We start from the raw sequence: 20,641 nt of genomic DNA on the forward strand, positions 1-20,641 counted from the left end.
CAACTTCTTCCTGACAGAATAGCAATGTGCTTTTTTGAGGAGCCCCTTCCAGTCTCTCTCTTTTTAACCCAGCAGTATTCATGCAAGAATTCCAACTACACAGATAAACAGATGCTACCAGTTGCTTTGCAGTGTTTTCCAGTTAATGATTTTCTGTCAAATCATAAGCACATTTCACGTATGTACCATCAGGGCTTCTCTCAGTCCCAGTCCTAGTCAATCTTTCCATTAATTACTTGCTGTGTGAGCTACTGAGTGTACTTCCAAAACCAGCAGTGGCTACTGAGCTGATTTGAGTCCACAAGCAGCGTCCTGGTTTTACCTGGGACAGAGTTAATTTTCCTCATAGTAGCTTGTATGGTGCTATATTTTGCATTTGTGACCACACAATAGTAATAACACACCCTGCTTTAGTTAGCAAGCAGCCTTTGCACATTGTTAAGGCCTTTTCTGCTTCTCACCACCCACCCTACCAAGAAGGGGGCTGGGGGTAGGGTGTGCAAGGCCACAAGGAGTTGGGAAGGGACACAGCACACACAGCTGACCCTAAGTGACCAGAGGGATATATCAGACCATATGGTGTCACGCTCAGCAATTGAAAGCCTGGGGAAGAGGTAGGAAGTGGGGCACATTCAGGTGCTTGTCATCCCAAGTCACCATTACTGTAACAGAGCTGCAGATCTGCTTGTCGGTGGGAAATGGTGAGTGAATTCCATGTTTTGCTTTGCTTGTGTGCACAGTTTTTGCTTTACCTATTAAAGTGTCTTTATCTCATTCTGTGAGTTTTCTCACTTTTACTGACTCTTTCCCCCTTCCCACTGTGGCAGGGAGTGAGTGAGTGGCTGTGTAAATCTAAGCTGCCTGCCAGGATTAATCCACAACAGTAGGATTAACAGGGTAAGAATTCAAAACAATTTTCCTAAAATGGAGAAATTATCCCAAATCACCATAATGAAATCTGCAAAGATAAGCATGATATGCAACTGTTAGGAATGAGAAATAATGCACAGCTGCAATATGAGGAGTTGACTGGCCAGCCAGCAGCTCTGCAAAGGGACAAAGAAGTTACACTGGGTCACAAACTGGGAATGAATCAAGATGCTGTTGTGAAAAAAAGAAGCTTTATCTGTAAACAGTATACATATAAGTAATGGAAAGTGCTTATACCACCCTAATTTGCACTAACAAGATGTCGGCGCAACTCCACTCTGGGACACCACTCTTTAAGACTTCAGCAAGCTGAAGACTGCCCAGAGGAGAAATGAAAGTGTAATCAGAAGTCTAGAAGATATTACTGTGAAGAAAGGTTAGGAACAGGGCTCAGTGAGGTTGAAAGAAGAGAATTCTCAAGGACTAAACACATTATTAGTTCTCTAACATGTGAAAGGCTGTCAAGAGAAAGCTGATCAGCAGTTCCATCTGGAGCAAGATATGAAGAAGGAAGATTGAGTTATAACCATAAAAGATTTGTGAGGGATAATAGAGAAGTTTCTGACTTAAGAAATATGAAAGGATGGGAATGGATTCTTCATTGAAGTTGTGGAATTGTCTCAATGGAACAATTTCCAGAAAAGCTAGACTATCTGTGGTGGGTAGTTGGCATTCACCTGACTTTCTCACAGCAGATGAATGGAAATCCATTCCAGGCTTTGGGGACACCATCCTTACTACCTCCCCTGTGCCACTTTCTCTGCTGGCCAGTTGTATTTGGCCAGGTTCACTCTAAGCCTGTGTGATAGATTGGCAACAATCAGATATCTAAGATGGCTTAGATATAAAACCTGTCCAGAAAAATTTTTGAAGTTGGAAAATGAGCTCCTTCTTTTATGTCCTGGTCAAAGCCTAGCTTATACATTTCCCTTGCCTCAGCAGGCACCATTGTGCTGATAGAATCTGTCTGCCTGACCTCCTCCCCTTTCTGTCTTGAAACTTAGGATATGAAAAATAACATGATGTCGTGCAGGAGGTAATAGAGATCTCTGAGGTAAAAAAAAAAAAAAAAACAACAAAAAAAACCAAAAACCATGTACTTCCATTAAAAAATATACTAGTTCTGGACTGATCATGAACTGGGACAAAAAATTACAACACTGGAAATCTACTTTACTGCAAAATAAGTTGGCCATGGACTCATTAAATTACTTCTTCCCTCCCTGAGGCATCTGGTGATGATGCCCAAAGCCAGTCTGCTTCTACTGTGCTGAATATAGTGGTCAAGGACTGAAGGTTAGTATTACAGTTTCTGTAGTCTTTAACTTAGAGAAGCATGTCAGTGAATAGAAACTGAACAAAATATATGCAAAAAAAGCCAAAGCAACAGGTTGAGTTTTGCCTTTATAATAAATAAAGGTTGACTGCTTGACACACTATATTAATTGATTACAGGCAGCCTGCAGATGTAGTGTCAGAAAAGTGACTTTTGCATGGTGTACTTTTTGAATTCCTGAGACTGATTTTTTCTCCAGAGGGCAAAACAGTAACATTTTTTTCAGTCCTTCAGAGACGAGCACTGACTCCATGTCTTCACTTGGTCTGAAGAGAATTACTAGATGCTTGAGACATTCAGTTGAAAAAAAATAACAACCCAGACTGACTCTAAAGTGGCTTTACCATTTGGCAAAGAAAGGCCAACGGCTTTTAAGTTTTTATGCTGCTTCTGCAATATGAACAATAAACAAAAGTGTACAAAATAAGATAAATATGCCTTTGCTATAACTTGGTTATGCCCTTGAGTTACATAACAAAAATAGAAACATGCCACAGATATTTGTTGACTGTTTTAACATGCTATTCCTACAGTATTGATGTTTTTGTCAGAAACTGCAATTTCTTTCAGTTTACGTAATTCTTCTAGCAGAGCTTGCTGAAAGATTTCTGCATTGATTGTAGATATTTTAACCGACCTAGGAAAAAGAAACATGGGGACTGAAAAGTTGATTAGAGACAATTTTCACAGGAAAGTTCAGGCTTTGTCTCCATAAAAAAACTGCACTGACACTTTAAATTCTTGTAGCTCAGTGACTAATCTCTGTTACCTCTTGGTGATTTAAGACTTACTGGTTTGTGAATTCACAGTTGGAAAACCACTGAAGAAAACAAATGAATCCTGAATGTGTGGGATGCCAAGATGCCACCAACTCTGACACACTGCAAGTTGTTTAATTATTTTCAAGGCATGCAGCTTCCTACTCTGTTTTTCTGCTGGAATGGTTTCATTCTGCATGTCTTCCTTCCTGGGAGTGGTGGGGTAGTATCAGTTCATGCCAGCTCTGTGTATTACTGCTTCAGGCAGAAAGGAGAACCACAGGGACAGGGAGAGCAGTCACACTCTGGGTTTTTTAATCCATGCATGGGGACTGGGTGTTTGATGTCACGAGGGAATGAGAGATCAAGACATGTTCTTTGGGAACCGGGCAGGGAGAGGGCAGAAGCCATGAGGGGATGCTCAGCTGCAGAGCTGTGTGGTCTGGGCTGGGGATTGGCCCCTACGATCCCGCAACAGGCGGAATGTGTCAATGTCTTCCACTGATAGCATAAGAGCACTTACATTTCACCCAACTAATCCAAGGACGTACTTGCCATCCCCACCCACAGCCTGGCCCCATCCAGCCATCTGGTCCTGCATGATTTCTTCTGCAGGCAGGGGAATGCCATGGGAACGCCAGTGCTGGGATGCTCACACGCAGACACACACTCGCGCATACATACGCCTCCAGCCTTCTGCTTCCAGTGCTCCCTTGCATGCTCTTTCTTTTGTCAGTTCTGCTTTCTTCCTCAAGCTGTGCTAAGGATTTAGCAAAAGCTCGTGGGTCCTCTGTGCTATAAAATTAGGTCTCTACAGGTGCCAGGAGAATTCTGTGCCTTGGCATCCAAACAGCTTCATCTCCAGTTAGTAGATAAACTGAATTTCCTCTTGAAGTTAAAGCACTCTCCATCTTCTCTTCCCTGGGATCTGCTTCCCCTTAAGGCCATAGAATGCAGCACAGAACCACTCAAAAGAGTGTTAGAGAAATCCACTGTGGACACTTGAGAAATCCTGTGACAGCACTGTGAGGCAGATAAGCAGAGGCGGGGGGAGAGGAGAGAAAAAAGGAATAGCTTTCGGAGACTGCTTGGCAGCAAAGTCAGTGCTTGAAATATCTGTGAGGAGTCTGAAAGCATTTCCTAACATCAAAAATGTGAAGAAGAAAAAGAAATTTTGATCAATGACTTATTGCCCTTGATCTAAGCAAAAGAATCCCAGCCAGTCAGAAATAACAGAAATCTGTTTTATTGTAAAGCCTAAGTTTTCTATGTTTTGACAGCTGGGGTTCATGCTTTTGGCTGGGTAATTTGCCAGCCTTAAAATATTCATCACTGAGTTGCCAGGTTTATGTCCTTTCAAACTGAGCTCTAACGATGAAGGAAAAGGTGCTGGAGAGATTTTAAGCATGAATTTTCTGCTCTAAAACAGAACTCTGTGGCCTGAGTTCACATGACCAGAAAAAGAGGTTTCCACTCCCTGGCCAAGTTTCTGGTGAATCACTTGCTGGTCACTGAGCCAAGATTCACTTTCTGGAGCATGGGAAGCAGTGGCTCATTTGTGATGAAGACAGCCCCCTTGCCTTTGTTGAGAGGAAATGGATTAACAGTATGTATTCTGTGCATGAATCTTGAGAGAACTGAACTAAAGTATTCCAAAATAAAGCATCCTTACCAAGAAACAAACCGGAACACATTACACTGAAAAGTCATAGCTGGTTCTGAAAATGATCAGTGAAATGCTGGTGCTGGTGGCTCCTGGATCAACTCTGATGTCTTACAGAGTACTCAGGAAAATTAGTGTCACAGAATTTATTCTTTTTGATGCGAACCTTTAGACTACTATTCCAACATTTCTCCCTCTTAATGCAACCTACCACTTATTCTAATAATTCAAGCCAGGCTCTTCTGGTCTTGTGCAACTTTTTTATTGTTATGTCTTGCACTGTTTTCATTTAATGACTTGGTTGTTATTGTTCCATTTCACACCTGTGCAACTTAGTGAGCTTTCTTAGTTGAACGTAAGGGAAATATTTTTCCCAAGCTGAAAAATGTTAAATAATTTCATATCTGCTAGGAAGACTGAATTCCTCCTCCAGAAACTCGGTCAGCCTTATTCACTTATCTGAAAAACCTGCTTGCATCAACTCTGTCCTTAGCTTCCTCTACTCATCACTACTCATCACTATGTGACCACTATTTTTGTCACATCATTTTGTATTTACAAAGTCCTTGCAAGTGCTCAATACTTCATTTTTGAGAGTGATCCTTCATTTTCTGGATAAGAAATGAAAATTTCTTTGGGGATATGAAATGATAATAAATCCCTTTCACTCAGGGACAAGTTAATATGAGAAGAAGTTGCAGTGCAGAGGCTAACACTAAGTAAAAACTGGAAGTGCATAACTGTGTAGGACCTGGTTCTTCAGGCAGTTTCAGGCTGACCATCTGAGAGCTTAACTGGACAGCTTTAATAATTAAAGAGCATCTCAAGAGTTTATGAAGCCAAATTTCTAAAGGGCCTTTGGTCTAGTCTCCAACTCTACATAAGGCCAGCGTGGGCAACTATGTGTGCAGGCAGGAGGCCAGCACTGAGGGATGCTGCCAGGTTGAACTGGGCACTGGGCTGCATTTTAGTAGAAGGAAGAGAAAGGCACTGGAAGGTGGAGTGGTGGAGAGGGAAGTCTCTCTGGTCATGTCTATTCTGGCATAAAAGACAAGATCAGGATTTAGCAACAAACCTATGTCTGCACCCATTAACTTTTGTGGGTTTGGCTTATATCAACTTCCTGCTCTACCCTGCACTGGTGCAGCCTCACCTCAAGTCCTGCGAGCAGTTTTGGGCCCATAATATAAGATACAAAGCTATTAGAGAGCATCCAAAGTAGGGCTATGGAGATGGTGAAGAGCCTTGAGGGCTCTGTGAGGAGCTTCTGGGGTAACTTATCTCATCCTGGAGAATGAGAGGAAACGTACAGAAACCTACAACTTCCTCATGAGGGGCAGTGCCAGGGCAGGCACTGATCTCTCCTCTCTGGTGCCCAGTGACAGGACCCCAGGCAATGGCCTGAAGCTGCGCCAGGAGAGGTCTAGGTTGGGTATCAGGAAAAGGTTCTTCACCCAGAGGGGTGGCTGGGCACTGGAACAGGCTCCCCAGGTAAGTGGTCATGGCACCAAGCCTGCCAGAGTTCAAGAAGCATTTGGACAATGCTCCTGAGTACAGGGTGTGCTTCTTGGGGTTGTCCTGTGCAGGGCCAGGAGTTGAACTTGATAATCCTTGTGGGTCTGTGGTCCCTTCCAGCTCAGGATATTTTGTGATTCTGTGAACAAGTACTCTCCCAGGACAACACAGGAGTATGGTTTGCGCCACATCACTTACCAGGACTGTTCTGGATGAGCAGTCGGGATGTAGCCACCCTATTGTGGGCAGGAAAAAAAGCTTAGAAGCATGGATACAAGTCATGCAGGGACATTTGCAGGGCCAGAAAACAGGCCTTGGCTTATTCTGCTTTGCAATGTAGTTCTCACACCAGCATCATGCCAAACATACTCTATCATTTGAGGAATGCATTTTTTTTGAGCAGGACTGATACTTGAAAAAGTGAGTGACACTGGTGAAAACAGACAGATGTTTACCGATTCAGCCTTCATATGCGAAACTGTTGGTATGTGTTCAAAGTAATTTTATGAAGATGTATCTCTTCTTATCTTAACATCAGGAAACAGCAGCCTAGTGTATTTTCCCATTTTTGTGACTTGTTAATCTAGATCCTCTATATATTCCAGAGACACAGTTCCTAAATTTAGAGCTGCAAACAGACTTGTTCTCTCAGCATACTTGTAAGAAATGTTTAATTTTACATTGCCAATTTTCAAATATTTCAATGTACTCTGGCTAGGTAAAACAGTAAGGAATTGCGGTAACACAGTGATGAATTAATGACTTGCTTGATCGTGCAAGCTCTTATTTTTCTCTCTGTCAGCTCTTGGGCCAGACATTTTGGAAGAGTTTAATCAAAACCCTCATCAAAAGCCAAATGAGTGGATTTTAAAGAAAGTTTAATTACAGTGGTCAAACCACCCAGCATGATTTGCTTGATTTGATTAACATAATGAGGAGCTCATTTAATGAGAAATGCATTAATTCATTCAAACAAGTGGTTTTATCAGTGGTATTAAGCATCAACCCAGATTATGTACAGCAGAAACTATTATAGCAAAAATTGAGCAAGGTCAAAGCAGTAGTCATACCATAATCACAAGCTCTCAGCTGTAATCTACCAGTTGAACTTGGGTAGTATTGACCCTGCCGAAAAAGCAGGATCCCTATTTTTTAAAGCCCCTAAACCATACAGTTTTGCTCCAATTCCACAGGTAGGATCTCCATGTCCTTCTTTCAGATGTTCAGAAGATTTGGGAACTGGGACTGAATTTTTTGACTTTCATATGACTACACATGCAGATATTAGTAGCAAATGACAAAGAGCTCAAAGGAACCCTGCTACCACTCCACACCCTTAAAGGAAATGGATGCTGTCCATTTGCTCTTTGTTTTATCTCCTGGCCCTGTGATGTCTTAGGGATGCCATCCCTAATCTGGCATAGACTGAATCTGAGGAAAAATTAATATTTCACTTCTGGGGAAAGAAACCTCCTTTTTGGAAAAAGGAAAAAAACAAAACCTCAAGTGGGAAGTATTTGAGAAAAAGAAGAAAGAGTCTCCTTCACACTTTCCTCTCTTCCACTTCCTTTAGATACATTTCATACCCTATATTTCAACTTCCCTATTTAAGGACCCCTTCCTGTGGGCTTTGCACAGCACCCTTCACCTGGACCCCCCACTGGCACCCTTTCTCTGGTGCTCCCTGCTCTGACTCTCAGCAGCTGCCAATGCTCTTCTCCCTTCTATGCTGCTTTGACCACTGTTACCTCTTCTTCAACTTCTCCTGTGCTCCCTCACCTCCACTCAGGCCACTTGTTATTCCTGCAGTGTCTGTGCTGCCCCTGCGGGAGCTGCCTTTCCTGCTGCTTCCCACTGTGCCCATACAGCACTGAAACTTCTTTGATTTTCAAGTGCTCTACTTCTCAGCCTGCTTGGTTGGCAGAGTACTTTCCAAGTACTGTTGCACAGTGGACTTAAGCCACTCTATGGCAGAGTTTTTCGTCAGCTACCATCAGCAGCTGGTAAAGGAGATCAGGCTCAAAACTGTTCCCTAAGCAGACAGGAGGCTGGTCAAGGAGCTGAGATATGGAGCACAAGCCCAGTTGCAGATGGGATCCTCCAGGATTAGATGCATACCAACAAGTGAAGAGTGGTATGGAGGCAGAATTTCACCTCCTGGTTAAGCAGCAGGAATATGACAGTAAGACACTATTATTAGGGCACCTAAATAAATGTAAGTACCAAAGTTCACCTGCAGCTTTGAAAATTTGGATCAAGATCTTCAAGAAATAAGCTGAAGCAGAGAACTAGAAATGTCAAAAAATAGACCTAAGGATTTATTTGCTACATTAATAGAAAACGAACAAGAAAATCATTCATGCTGATCTGAAAACTGTAATCTTTAGGATTATTTCTGCCAGTTGCCTTTAAATCACAAGGAAATGAGTAAAAATTGGAATTGGAGTCCCTCAATTTTAGAGAAATCTTGGAATTTGCCTATGTGTGACTGCTGCACACCAACAGGAACCCGTGATATTGGCATATAAACATGTGCACCGAAGAAAGCATTAACAGTGATGACTGCACCATACACTCAACAAGGCTATTCCTGAGGGGAAGTTGATTCCATCTTGGAACACGCAACACAAGCAGCATACATGGACTCACTGCAGAAGCTGCCCCTTGGTGTCACTTTTAGTATCTCTGAGTGGAATTGCTGTGGGAAATCATAAAACATAAATTTTTAGAAGATCGTATCTTAAAACACTTTTCCTCACTATCGCCCAGCCCAGCTTTCAAGCAGACAATCAACATTACTAAAGTTATAATCTGAAGAAAATTCCCCAAGGACCAATATATCTCATCATACTAGAGCGATAAATGCAAAAATTGCAATTTATCTCCACAGCCCTCAAAAGAACCATGAAAAACAATAGATCCTTGTCATGTCCATTCCTGAATGCAAACTACTTCTTATGTACTATGTGCCCTCTGTACCACAGTGAACTCACCCTGACAATTCCTACATAGAAAAAACCATGAAACCAAAGAAAACCATGGTTAATAACAAGAAAATGCCTCCTAAACCAGTTATTCTCTCATCATTCAGCCTTTTTCCTTGATGGTATCCTACAAAAGACACTGGAAAGACTAAGCCAGGATTAAAGTTAACAACTTCAGAGCACACCAGAAATTGTTGATTCTAACAACAACACTAATTTTATGGCACATTACAATTTACATCACATATGACTTGCTAATCTCAGTTTCTCAGGAGATAATTACCTGTGCATTTCTTCCATCCTGTGTTCAATAGAGCTGAAGACCTTATTACCTCTCCTCTTACTAACTTCCCCTGTTCTTTTCATCTCAAAATACCTGACTGATTAATATAATGAAACTGAACTCAGAAAAATTGCTTCTGATCTTTGCTTATCTGGCAGCTTGCTAGCTATGTCCCTCCTGTTTTTTGCTCCTCAATCTTGTCTGATTTTTTCCTATTACGTGTACTGATAACAGATACTGTCTTTCTCCACTGATATTCCCTCTGAGTGTTTTGACACTTTTCTATTTACCAAAAAACCTGCCCAATCAGCCTTCACTTTGAAAATATCAAGCGCTGTTATAGATATGGTTCCAGTTCTGACTCACAGATGCTTTTCTGAATAGTTGTATGGCTTTCATTCTGGCATTATCCAAGCTCTCAATTGCTTCAAAGAAATATTTGGGCTTAGCAAAGAGCAATAACACAACTTACCTGGCCAAACATCAGTCACTATTTCTAAAAGGAAAGGAAACATTGCTAATTCAGATCTTTCTAAAATGAAAGTGAACTATAACATGGACAAGATTCAGGAATATGCTGTCCAGCCAGGGAAGTTATGTATTACCCAACTGAGTCAGAAATCACAATTTTTACTGTCACTTCTCTCTGATACTTCCCAGATAGTGAACTGGTCTTTGGCAACACCCATTGCAATGATGTTGTATATTATTTCCTTCTCCCCTTCACGCATGGAGTTCAAAAACCTCTTAACTTTACTTTTCTGCATCCCAATTCAGTAACTTTAAGCTGTAGCAGCTTGGGAAAGATTAACCAGTATCTTAGGACAGTGCTCGAAATAATTTTGCCTACAGACTTTCAGTGTGCAGTATCATTTGAATTAAAATATATGGACCTATCACTTAACACGTTTTAGAAAGTAATAAATAAGCCAGTACACAATGCTCTGAGGCAATGTGCAGCTCTACCACCTCCTGCCAAATGCTATTTCTTTCCTTGGATTTGCAGAAGTAGCAGGTGTTGTTCTGCTTCCACCACATGCAGTCCTTGACAGACACCGGAGAGTTGTTCTTTGAAAGCAAGTACCTACATGTCACGTTCAGGGTAGAATTTCTACATCCTTCTTCTTCCACCAATATGCATTCAGAGAAAATTCAAGGCAGGATAAAGGAAAGCATTTTAAAACTTTTATTCCTAATTTTGTGCAGCTAGGGGTTATCTGCGTCTCTGAGGACATGAGACCTGCCACATCAGTACTACCACGTTCAAAGAAACTGTTTACTCTGTATGTGTCTATCACCATGGGAAAGCTCAGGGAACATATGGAAAGAATTTTTTTCAGATTCAAAGGAAAAGCAGGCCCCCACATCTCTTCCTCCTACTCAGATAAAAACCAGGATCTTGCTCTGCTAGCCAGCAGAGAGATAATCTTCAGCATTGATATATAGGAACTGCTGACACAATGTAAACATTTGGAAAAAGCAAAATATTTGCCAACAACCTAAAAGGCTGGTTAAAGAGGCTCTCCTCACTGGCTTTCCTTAGCAAGGTGTGCCAGGAAATGTGTACCCAGCTATCGGTCCCACTGCTGGCTCCGAAGAGATTGACCCAACAGTACACCGTACCTACATCCCATCGAGCAGTATCCGATTACCTTCTTTTTTGGCTGTGCCATGAATGAATTTCTGCAATGAAAATTTCTTGAAGAAATCGAGATGTTTCTGGAAGAGCAAAACAGCTCCTAGCACTCACCAACCAATGTTTTACTGTGCCTGAGGCACCTGCTGCGTGGCTGGTGCCATCACCAGCCTCTCTGACGAAGGGAGGCAGGCGGATTCTGACTTAGCCACGCGGTTCTGCTGGCCAAGAGCCCGCTGCAACATCTCGCTGCACCGCTGCAAATTTGCAGCTCTCGGGGCTCATCACTGGGAGAAACGCAGCAATTCAGCCTTGTTTCCCATCCGCGAGCAGGTGACGCGAGAGCAGTGTTGAGGACGGCGGAGGGGGGAAAGATGCGGTGTGGGAATGGTGTGAGATGAGGATGCCCAAGCCATGGCGATGGAAACCAGCTTTCGCAATGTGCCTCCTCAACAGCCGTGTGGGAGGGCGATGAGGCAGGAGCACGAGGCACGGCAGAGGCACGGCGGCCCTTACCTTCTCATTCTTCCTCTCCTCGGCTTTGCCGGCAGGCCCGGGCGCGGCGGGGCCGCCCAGGGGCCCTCCGCCCACGTCCCCGTTGAGGTGCGCGGCGCTGACGTTGGGCGGGGTGATGGCGGCGGCGGCGGAGGTGAGCGGGATGAGGGGCCGGGTCCCCGGGACGGGCGGCTGGTGGCCGTGCTGCGGGGACACGGCGGGGTGAGGCCGAATGGCCGCGGCGGGCAGGCGGGAGGGCGAGCTGGGCGTCCGCAGAGGCGACACCGTGGCCGTGGGTCGCTCCGGGGCCGGCACTGCCGGGTGCGCTGCGGGAGGAGCACAGAGCGCGGTTAAATTCCCCTCGCACTGCCTTGACGGGCCCTTCCGTGGCCATCGCTCCCTTGGTCAGAACACAGTGTCAACAACACCCTGGGCTCGATCCCCTCAGAGACCATTCACTTGAAGAGTTGGCGTCGATGATCCTTGTGGGTCCCTTCCAACTCAGAATGTCCTGTGATGCTGTCTGTGAAGGTGCCAAGGGCCCAATGGGGACATAAACTCTGGGCCTTTGCCCAGGATATCTCACCCTGCAAAGTGTTTTTGGCTAATTCCCTTTCTGGCTGCAAAGCCCTGTCCGAAGTCACCAAAATTGGCTTGTTCTCCCCAGTGATGCCACTGGGGAATGGCATTCACTATCCCTGCCCATGCCTGGAAATAAATGCCTAACCTTCTCCCTTTTAAAAATACATTATCTTGTTCCAGCTGAGCTGTTTTCTGCACCCCCCAAGCCCCCCTCCTAACGTGATCGGTTTTGGAGCAACGCAACACGGGACTTAAAGGGTTAGCCCAGATGATCCACGCTGACCCTGCAGACAGCAATTACAAAAGGAGGCCTCTTGTTTCAGCCCTAACAAAATGATCAACATCACATCACTGTGCTGCATGGGATAAATTAAGCAGAAATCCACCGGAGGATTTCTAAGCTCAGCCTCCTCTCTGCCAGCAAAGTCCCTAAGGGACTGCACAGTGCCTTTTAGTCTGGCTGCTCCTGCTAAGCAAACCCTGCCTGCAAGCACTGAGAACCAGGAATTAGAGCTCGCCCGTTTAACGGTGACTGTGACACACTGATGAGGTCAGCTCCTCAGGGATTCCAGAGAGTGTTGCATGCTTCAGGATTCAAAAAATGTGACAAAGCTCTGGGTCCATTTCCACAATGACGTTGTCTATGACTTCCAGCTTGGCTGATTGTTTAGGTGTTACCTAAATACAGCTCCACTTCAAGTATGTGCAGCCTAGAAGCCTAGTCCATACTCAGACATTCCCTCACATAAATGATTCAATAATAGGACTGGCTGGAAAGTGCCTATTTCATAAATGATTTCAAGGTTTCATAATGTTGTTTAGTTCTGTCTCAGTGCAAAATTTGAACCTCCGGACATTTTTCTGAGCACAACATGCTCACTTACCCCACAATAGCCTCTATTTTGGTCAGGTTATTCACCTGGGATGTGAAAACATAGAATGTGATCATTGCACTGTTCTCTTATGTGGAGAACAGCTCTGGAAAACCATCAATTCCCCTAGCAACATGAGCCAGTACAGCTTCATGGTTGGTCTGGTTGAACTACATCCATTCCTGACAAAAAACTTTGAATCCAGCAAAACAGCTTTTCTTTGACCAAGATGCATTTTACTGGAAAATTTCTGACCCCTTTGATCTGTCATTTTCTGACAAATTCATCTGAAGGACAAACTTTTATGAAGCTGGAATTCACTCAATCTATAACTGAACAACAATGCTAGAACAACTCAAACAACTAGTTTATATTCCTGTGATTATCAGTGGCCCCCATTAGCAGGGATTAGATTGATAGAGTGCCATTAATCATACTCACTACACCAGCTGAGCAATTCTGCCAGGAGGGAATTTCATCTCCCAGCCTTCTGCCCTATTATCTGATGTGATACTGAACATGATGGGCCAGTCATCATCAGATTAGCACCTCCCAAGTTTATATCATTCTCCCTCACAGTAGTTCCTTGAGTCTAAGACATCTTTTTTTACTAATGTTTATAGCAAATCACCTACACTATCTTTAGCCAGTCTGTAACTTGATACCACTTTACCATGTAGCATGAGGAAGGCCCAAAATGTTTTTATTACAAACACCTTCAAAACTATTTTTACTATTAGTTATCATCTTCCCCTCCCAGGACTACCAAAAACATGCACTGAAAGTGCAGCTCACTTCCAGGCAAGATATCCACTAGTTACCTAGAACCTGATTTTTCCATTTGAAACCTGAGTGATGAACAACGTTGCTATGAGAAATCTAATTTTTTGGGATGGTTAAGCTTGTAGGATCTAGGTTTTGAACAACTGTGTGTAGGGAGCAATGGCTTTCCCAAATTTAGAGAGAAAGCATACTAATGGAATTTCTCTGCATGTACCTGGATGCAGAACATTGATTTGATAATCATATTAGGTACATCACCTCTTTCATGTAGGACTTGGTGTTTCCAGACACAAAGGAAACATAAAACACAAGAAACAGTAAAAGAAATGGCCTGAGAAAAATCCACTCTGGGCAGAGCTCTCACATTTTATTCTGTAGTTTCATCTGCTTACTGTTACAATGTATGCTTTTGCTCTGGGATCTCTGGATCTGGACTGTGCTGCATCAAACATGCTATTAATTAGCAATGCTCACTGAAGGCTATTTTTGTTCTACACCACTCATATTTTGTTTTGGTTGTATTCCTACATTAGTGGCCTTGTAGAAAATTGATTTGTTACTCATGTATATTGCAAGCCAACAGAAATGTGATTTAAATACTGTGCCAGCTTGCTTCTCTTGGAAAGCTTTTCCAAAAGTCAGTGCATTGACCTGTCCTGCAGGGGCTCTGGTCTACAGGATGCTGGTGAGGACAGCCATTATGGACACAGTTACTGATAATCATGAAAACTTTCTTTATTTATCCTGGCAAAGGTTTATTTAATTAAAACAACAATCTCATGAAGCTTCTGGAAAGGCTGGAAGACTCTCTGCTTAGGAGGTTTTGGAACCGCTCTGTGGTCCCTGGATCACTCTGCCTGCCAACGCTTTGGCACTTTAGAGATGTCAGAGTGACCTAGAGGAACAGTCTTAAATCAGGGAAGCTGCTGGAGGTGTGGAAAGAAGGTGTGGGGCATGCCAGGCCTGTGGGGGAGAGCAATCTGTCACTTTGGTTTCAGGGGAGTCACCTGCCTGTTGGCATGGGCACAGGAGGCACCAGGAGCTCCTGAACACTTCCTGAGCACTTCACCCAAAAGGGGGCATTTTTGCCATTGCACTTGTGGGATCAGGAGACCTTTTAGAAGGGTGTGACTTGAGAGGAAAGCAGCACTTTCTGAAGTAGACAAAAAGAGGATAAAATCAATTAGTCCCCAGTGTGATATGGATACCATCTAAAGCCCTCCACTGTTTGTTGAACAGAGGAGTCTCCACTGTTCGAGACTGAGATTCTCAGGTATTTAATTATGTTTTCTTCCCTTTGGTCTGGACTGTATAGGAGCTGAGATTAGATGGTCATAAACGTGCCTTCTGGCTTCAAAAGGTACAAATTCACGACTTACTCTGCAGGGTATTTCTCATTTGTGTTTGCTCTATTTTGTATCTAAGACCTCAGTTTTCAGCAGTCACAGTCATTAGTGATCTGCCTTTGTAAATACAATGGCTCACATCCCTATGAAATATCAGAAACAAAATGTTTTAAATTTTGCTATAAAGTTCCACCACAGGACTTTTACTTTATTCAACATCAGAAGCTGTTTAACATCAGGGAAAGGGGAATAAATTGTACTCTAGAAAATTGTGCTGTACATCAGAAAGGGAACCTAGAAAGAACAGAGGCCCCCTGGTGCAAGAAGCTCTTATTTTCACTTCAAAAAGGTGGCAGCATTTTTCAGATCTTTTGCTTTACCACTAACGTGGGGTCCCGTTCTGCCTAGTAAATACCTTTCATCCCTGAAGCCCAATGAAATGCTTCTTAATTTTAAGGCATGTACTACTTGCTCTGCAATAAGTGCAGTATTTTTTTTATCAGCAAGCCAACTGGACTCAGAACTGTTAATCTCCTCAGTATACAGAGTGCTTGCTTTCACTCAGATAAATTGTATAAATATTTGTAAACACTACAGTCTATTTCAGCTGTAGCAACAGAACAATCTGATAAACACAAAGTGGTTCCCAGAGATCAATAGAAACCCATAAATATTACAAGCAAAGAAAACGTACTCAAAGAAAACATCACCAATGGACAAACTCCACATTGACTGAGCTAAAGCAAGAAGGAAAGCTGTGGGGATGAGAACATTCTAGAGGCTTGTCCTCGAGGGGTACCACAACAATCCTGCCAGTGCAGGAGGCACAGGGAGAGCACTTACCCATCTGCATGGCGCTGCGGGGCTGGCTGGCTGGCTGCTGAGCCGAGTACCTCAGGCAGTTATTCAGCTGCGGAGAGGCCGCCTGCAGCTGGGGATGCGTCTGGGGAGCAGTGATGGGAACAACTGGTCTGACAGCCGTGGTGGCATTGCTGTGACCAGCCACAATGGGGTGGATGGCCCCTGGGGCTACTTTTGTTGTTGGAACTCCTCCAGCTCCGCTGTTCCTGGGCTGCCCAGCTCCCACTGGCACCCTGCACAGAGACAAGTGCACAGTGTAAGAATGCTGCAGAGACCCCAATACCCAACCACAGTGCTGATAAATACCCCCAGTTACTTAGGGGATTTAGCATGATACCCTATCAATTGTTAAAATAAACTGAGGTATTGATATATACTTATCTTTATAGGACCCATTTATAAGCATGCTGGGGGATATTTTTACCCCTTTATTCTACAGGAAGAAGTGCAAGCGTAAAAATAGAAAAGATAATTTTTCTCATCGTGTCTTTTATTACCCTTCATTTCTCTCTGAATAGTTTCTAGTAAAATCAGAAATCTTAATTCAGAGGAAATGGATATCTCCCAGATGTCATTTTGTGTGCCAGAGGCTATTTCACATGGAGTGACAATTATAACAGACTCAGAGATCTTTGGACCAAACCTGCATACAGCCCTACAGGGAGCAACAAAGATGGAGAACACCAGATCTGTGTGTGGCTGTGGAAGGGGACTGAGAAGCTGCGGACTTGACTGGGTTTGGATTGGCTGAACATTCACCCTATTGGTGTGACCAGCCCTAGCTTATACTTGCTAAGGGAATGCAACAGGGACAAGAATGTAGCTGACCTGAATGAAAAAGAAGTCCAAGCAGTTACTGACACCTCTCTCATTCCTCACTTAACTGCATGCATAATTTGTATTTCACCTGAGTGGCCAAGTAGACATCAGAGGGAAGGGACAAGGCTTTTCCTTGCTATGAATTGAGTTCAGACCACAGCATGTCTTGATCCTCTTACCACTGAGGTAAAAACTCTGACTAGGACAGAAGGCCACAATGAAGACAGAAGGACATCAGTGGACCAACTCAGCAGCTGCTGACCAGCTCTTTCCCTGTGTTTCTTACTCAAGTTCCTGAATAATTTCCTTCCCTAGCTGTAGATGCCATGAAACAGATGGATCATTTTGTGCTGGGCTGCTTCTTGTGCCAAGGTCCTCTTCCAGAAAAGGACAGCACAAGGGATATGAGGCAGAACAAAGTAAGGTGGAGGAAACGGAAATGAGTCAGTGCAAGGGTTTTGCGAGAGAGGAGAGAATAACAAATAAAGTTTAAGAGTCAACTATGGGGTATGGAATTGGGAGAAACTCTGGGTCCCCAAGATTTCATGGGAAGACAGAGAGGAGAAGAGCAGAAAGGAGTATGTTGAGCAGTCTGATGTGGTTCAGAGGACATGGGTGACAAAAGAAATAACCATAAGAAAGTTGAAAGCCAAAAGAGTGTAATTCTGGTGGAAAAAGACCAAGGCACAGGCTGGAGGATATGGTCCAAAAGGGCAAAAGATAGCTATGCCTTCTTCCCAATTCTCACTTCCCCTAAAGTTAAAAGAGGAAAGACAACACTGTGGTGATTGTCATTGACTTGACTCATCTCATGGTGCAAGGTTTGCCTGGATTACATTTTGCTAACTAAATCTGATTTTTTATTTTCTTCAATTTTTTTTTTATAAGTCTCCAGTAAAAAAGCTGGGAAAAGCTGGGAATCCCACCAGATGGAAATCTTGACTGTCTGTCATCTGCTGTGAAGAGCTGGCAGGGTGGAAGGAAGGTTCAGCTGGAGCTGGCTTGGCCATCTGCACTAGATTGAGTTTGCCAGGAAAGCACATCTAACAGTCCACTGAGAGCTGTGTTCAGGCAAACATGCACACCAACAAGTACAGAAACTATCTGTGACTCCAACAGAGATGGATAGATGTTGGATGTGGCACATTTTCTCTGCTGCCCTGTGCCTTTCTGTCCATCTAAAGAGTTTTGTTCTTTTTCTGTAATGTTCCACTCACACATGTTTTGGCAGCATATAAATCTAGTTTAGTGTTATTAAATTCACAACTTCTTTTCCTTGAGTTTTGTAGGGAGTGGCAGAAAAACATGCACGAATCTAATCCTCTGCTTTTCTGTCAAAGGGGAACAAAGTATGTTGAAAGTAGTGCAAATAGGAGATTTTGTTGCTATCAGATTTTTATTGCTGTTCTCACTGAGGGTGATTTATACAAGAACTTAATTAGCCCACAGGATCATAAATATAATCATAATGCTGCTTTCAGGTTTTGTGAAAAGCACTTTTGCCCTTTAGCACTTTTCTGTCTTGTTCTAGCTGTGACATGCTGCATTTAATAAAGTCTTGCTGATTCAGATAACCGACCCTTCAGCACAAACTTCCTTACTAATTAAGAGCTGAAGAGGTAAGGAGTGAAGGCAGCCAAGGGGCTCTATAAAATAAGGTAAATACATTTAGGTTGATGAACAGTGAAGAACCAGTGAATTAATATTTGGGGTTTCCTTATTGAAATGCAATATTAGGACTGTCATCAGGCTCAGTTATTGCCTTCTGATCTGTTCTTAACTTTCAGTGTTACTCAGAGCACATGCTACAGACTTGACATAAACTTTAGATGGAAAACAAAGCTGGATCAACTTTTCAAGATCAAAAGTGTCTGAGTTGTGAGGTGCCTTCTCTGGAGAGGGGTAAAAGATGGACAAAGAGACAGTGTGCATGTGGGAGGAGGGACCGAGAGCACATGAAAAGGAATGAGTTCAGTTTGCAAATCCACAGTTTCTCTAAAGGAGATAGGGGCATACATATGCCAGCATTCACCTGCCAGGTACATGTAGGACAAACACTCTGGGACACAGAGATGGACTTTTTTCTCAGTCTCTCAGCCTTGATTTGGTATTGTCCAATACTGAACTCTGACAAATGGCATTCCTCCCCCCAAAATGCCATTCTTTCCTTTTCTCATCTGCTGCAACTGAGGCAGGGGGAGGTAAAATCAGACAATTTACTTAACTCTTCTACCACTTTGGAATTTTAACTGTTAAACATTAGTATAGATCCAAACCATCCCAGATCTTTGCTTTAAGAAGAACAAAATCTACACGAGGAGCTACTAAAAAGCAAGACACACGCATTAACTATTTTGTTGCATATCCAGTAGTTTTATAACAACAAAATCATTAGCCAAAGATTTTTACAATAGTAAAACCTGGGCCTATCAACAGTTGTAAATGCCATCATCTGATACAACTAGTGCAGTCTCCTAAGGACATGGATAATTCAAATGCTACGACCAGCAAGTCTCATTACTGAGGTCCAAGGAGCCAGCAGAGAATTTCTGGAAGGTGAATGTGATTGAAAAGCAGCGCTACATTGTTTTCAGTGCCATCCAGAATCCCTCTCAGCCCCAGTAGAGGCCAGTGGTCCTCACCTTGAAACAGGTGTCACGTAGTTGCCTGGGAAGACACCGGACATGCCGCTCCTCAGAGACGTGCCCTTGAACCAGCCGTCCTGGCACTTCTCAATGACCCGGTACATCTCCCCTTTGCGCAGCTCCAGCTCATCGTTCTTCTGAGGCTTGTAGGCATACAGGGCTAGGTAGCTGTGGGGAGAGGTCACACAGGGAGAAGGAACACAGATGACATCAACCACCACCTGTCCTGCTCCAACTCCAGCTCCACAGAGCAGAAAGTGAACAGATGCACTGTTCAGAAGTTGTAGTTAAAAAGGGATATCATTACAGGCTGCTTCACAAACAAGGAAGGACAGAGACTGGATTCAAACAAGAAAGGGCAGAGACTGGATTCTAAGAAAATAAGGGAATAACTAATCAGAGTAAAAGGTAATTTAGAAGTTGATGAGACATACTTCTCACTCAGGGCACAATCAAAGCAAAACAGTGCCACAAAGCAGCACGGAAGTTAAGGACTTAGCAAGAGTTTCAGAAAAACACAACAATTACAGTGACAGCCGGAGTAAAAAGGGCTCAAGTAAGAGGCCTTTGCAAATCCTGACATCTGGAAGAAGTATTCATATGCTTCAGAGTGGGATCCACCTCTGTTGTGGAGTTTAAGAAGAAAATTTTCATACAGGTAGGCTATTTCAAAAGCTTTTCTTGCAGCTTTCTCGGTGCTATTTATACTGGCCAAGTTTAGAAAGAACACACCAAACTGTTCTGATCTGGTACGGTAATCCTTGTATTATGTTGGTAAAACAAGAAGTGAGAAAGTGCCACATTCTGCAAGGGTTTTTTTACTTAAGTGAAGTGAATTTGATTCTGGGTGTTTTGCATGCAAGTAGTCTATTAATCTTTAATATAAGATCCAATATGTAGAACTTTTTATTTATTTAATTACAGCTTTTATTTATCCCCTTTGTTTGGAATCTTTCTATTTATCTCTCTTTTGTTCTTCTGCTACTACTTCAGGGATGTGTCTAGTGCTGTGAAATGACTACAGATTAAAATCCCTACAGATACTCTCTCTCTGTTTAGAGAGATTCTTGTTAAAAATTAAGAATGATTGCTTCCACTTTGGGAAATAATGGAAAGTCGGGATAGAATAGCAA

At 43.1% G+C, this 20,641-nt stretch overlaps 1 protein-coding gene across 1 annotated transcript in view; it reads right to left on the minus strand.

Annotated features, from left to right (window-relative positions):
* Positions 1-20,641, minus strand: part of SH3RF3 (SH3 domain containing ring finger 3) — a 245,298-nt gene that overhangs the window by 23,742 nt on the left and 200,915 nt on the right. The window contains exons 6-8 of the mRNA XM_058851785.1: positions 19,506-19,676; positions 16,027-16,277; positions 11,622-11,926 (exon numbers count right to left, since the gene is read on the minus strand). Coding sequence (XP_058707768.1) covers positions 11,622-11,926; positions 16,027-16,277; positions 19,506-19,676 — 727 coding nt within the window. The remainder of the gene's footprint in view (positions 1-11,621; positions 11,927-16,026; positions 16,278-19,505; positions 19,677-20,641) is intronic.

This window comes from Poecile atricapillus, chromosome 1 (assembly GCF_030490865.1).
Source record: "Poecile atricapillus isolate bPoeAtr1 chromosome 1, bPoeAtr1.hap1, whole genome shotgun sequence".
NCBI lineage: Eukaryota > Metazoa > Chordata > Aves > Passeriformes > Paridae > Poecile > Poecile atricapillus.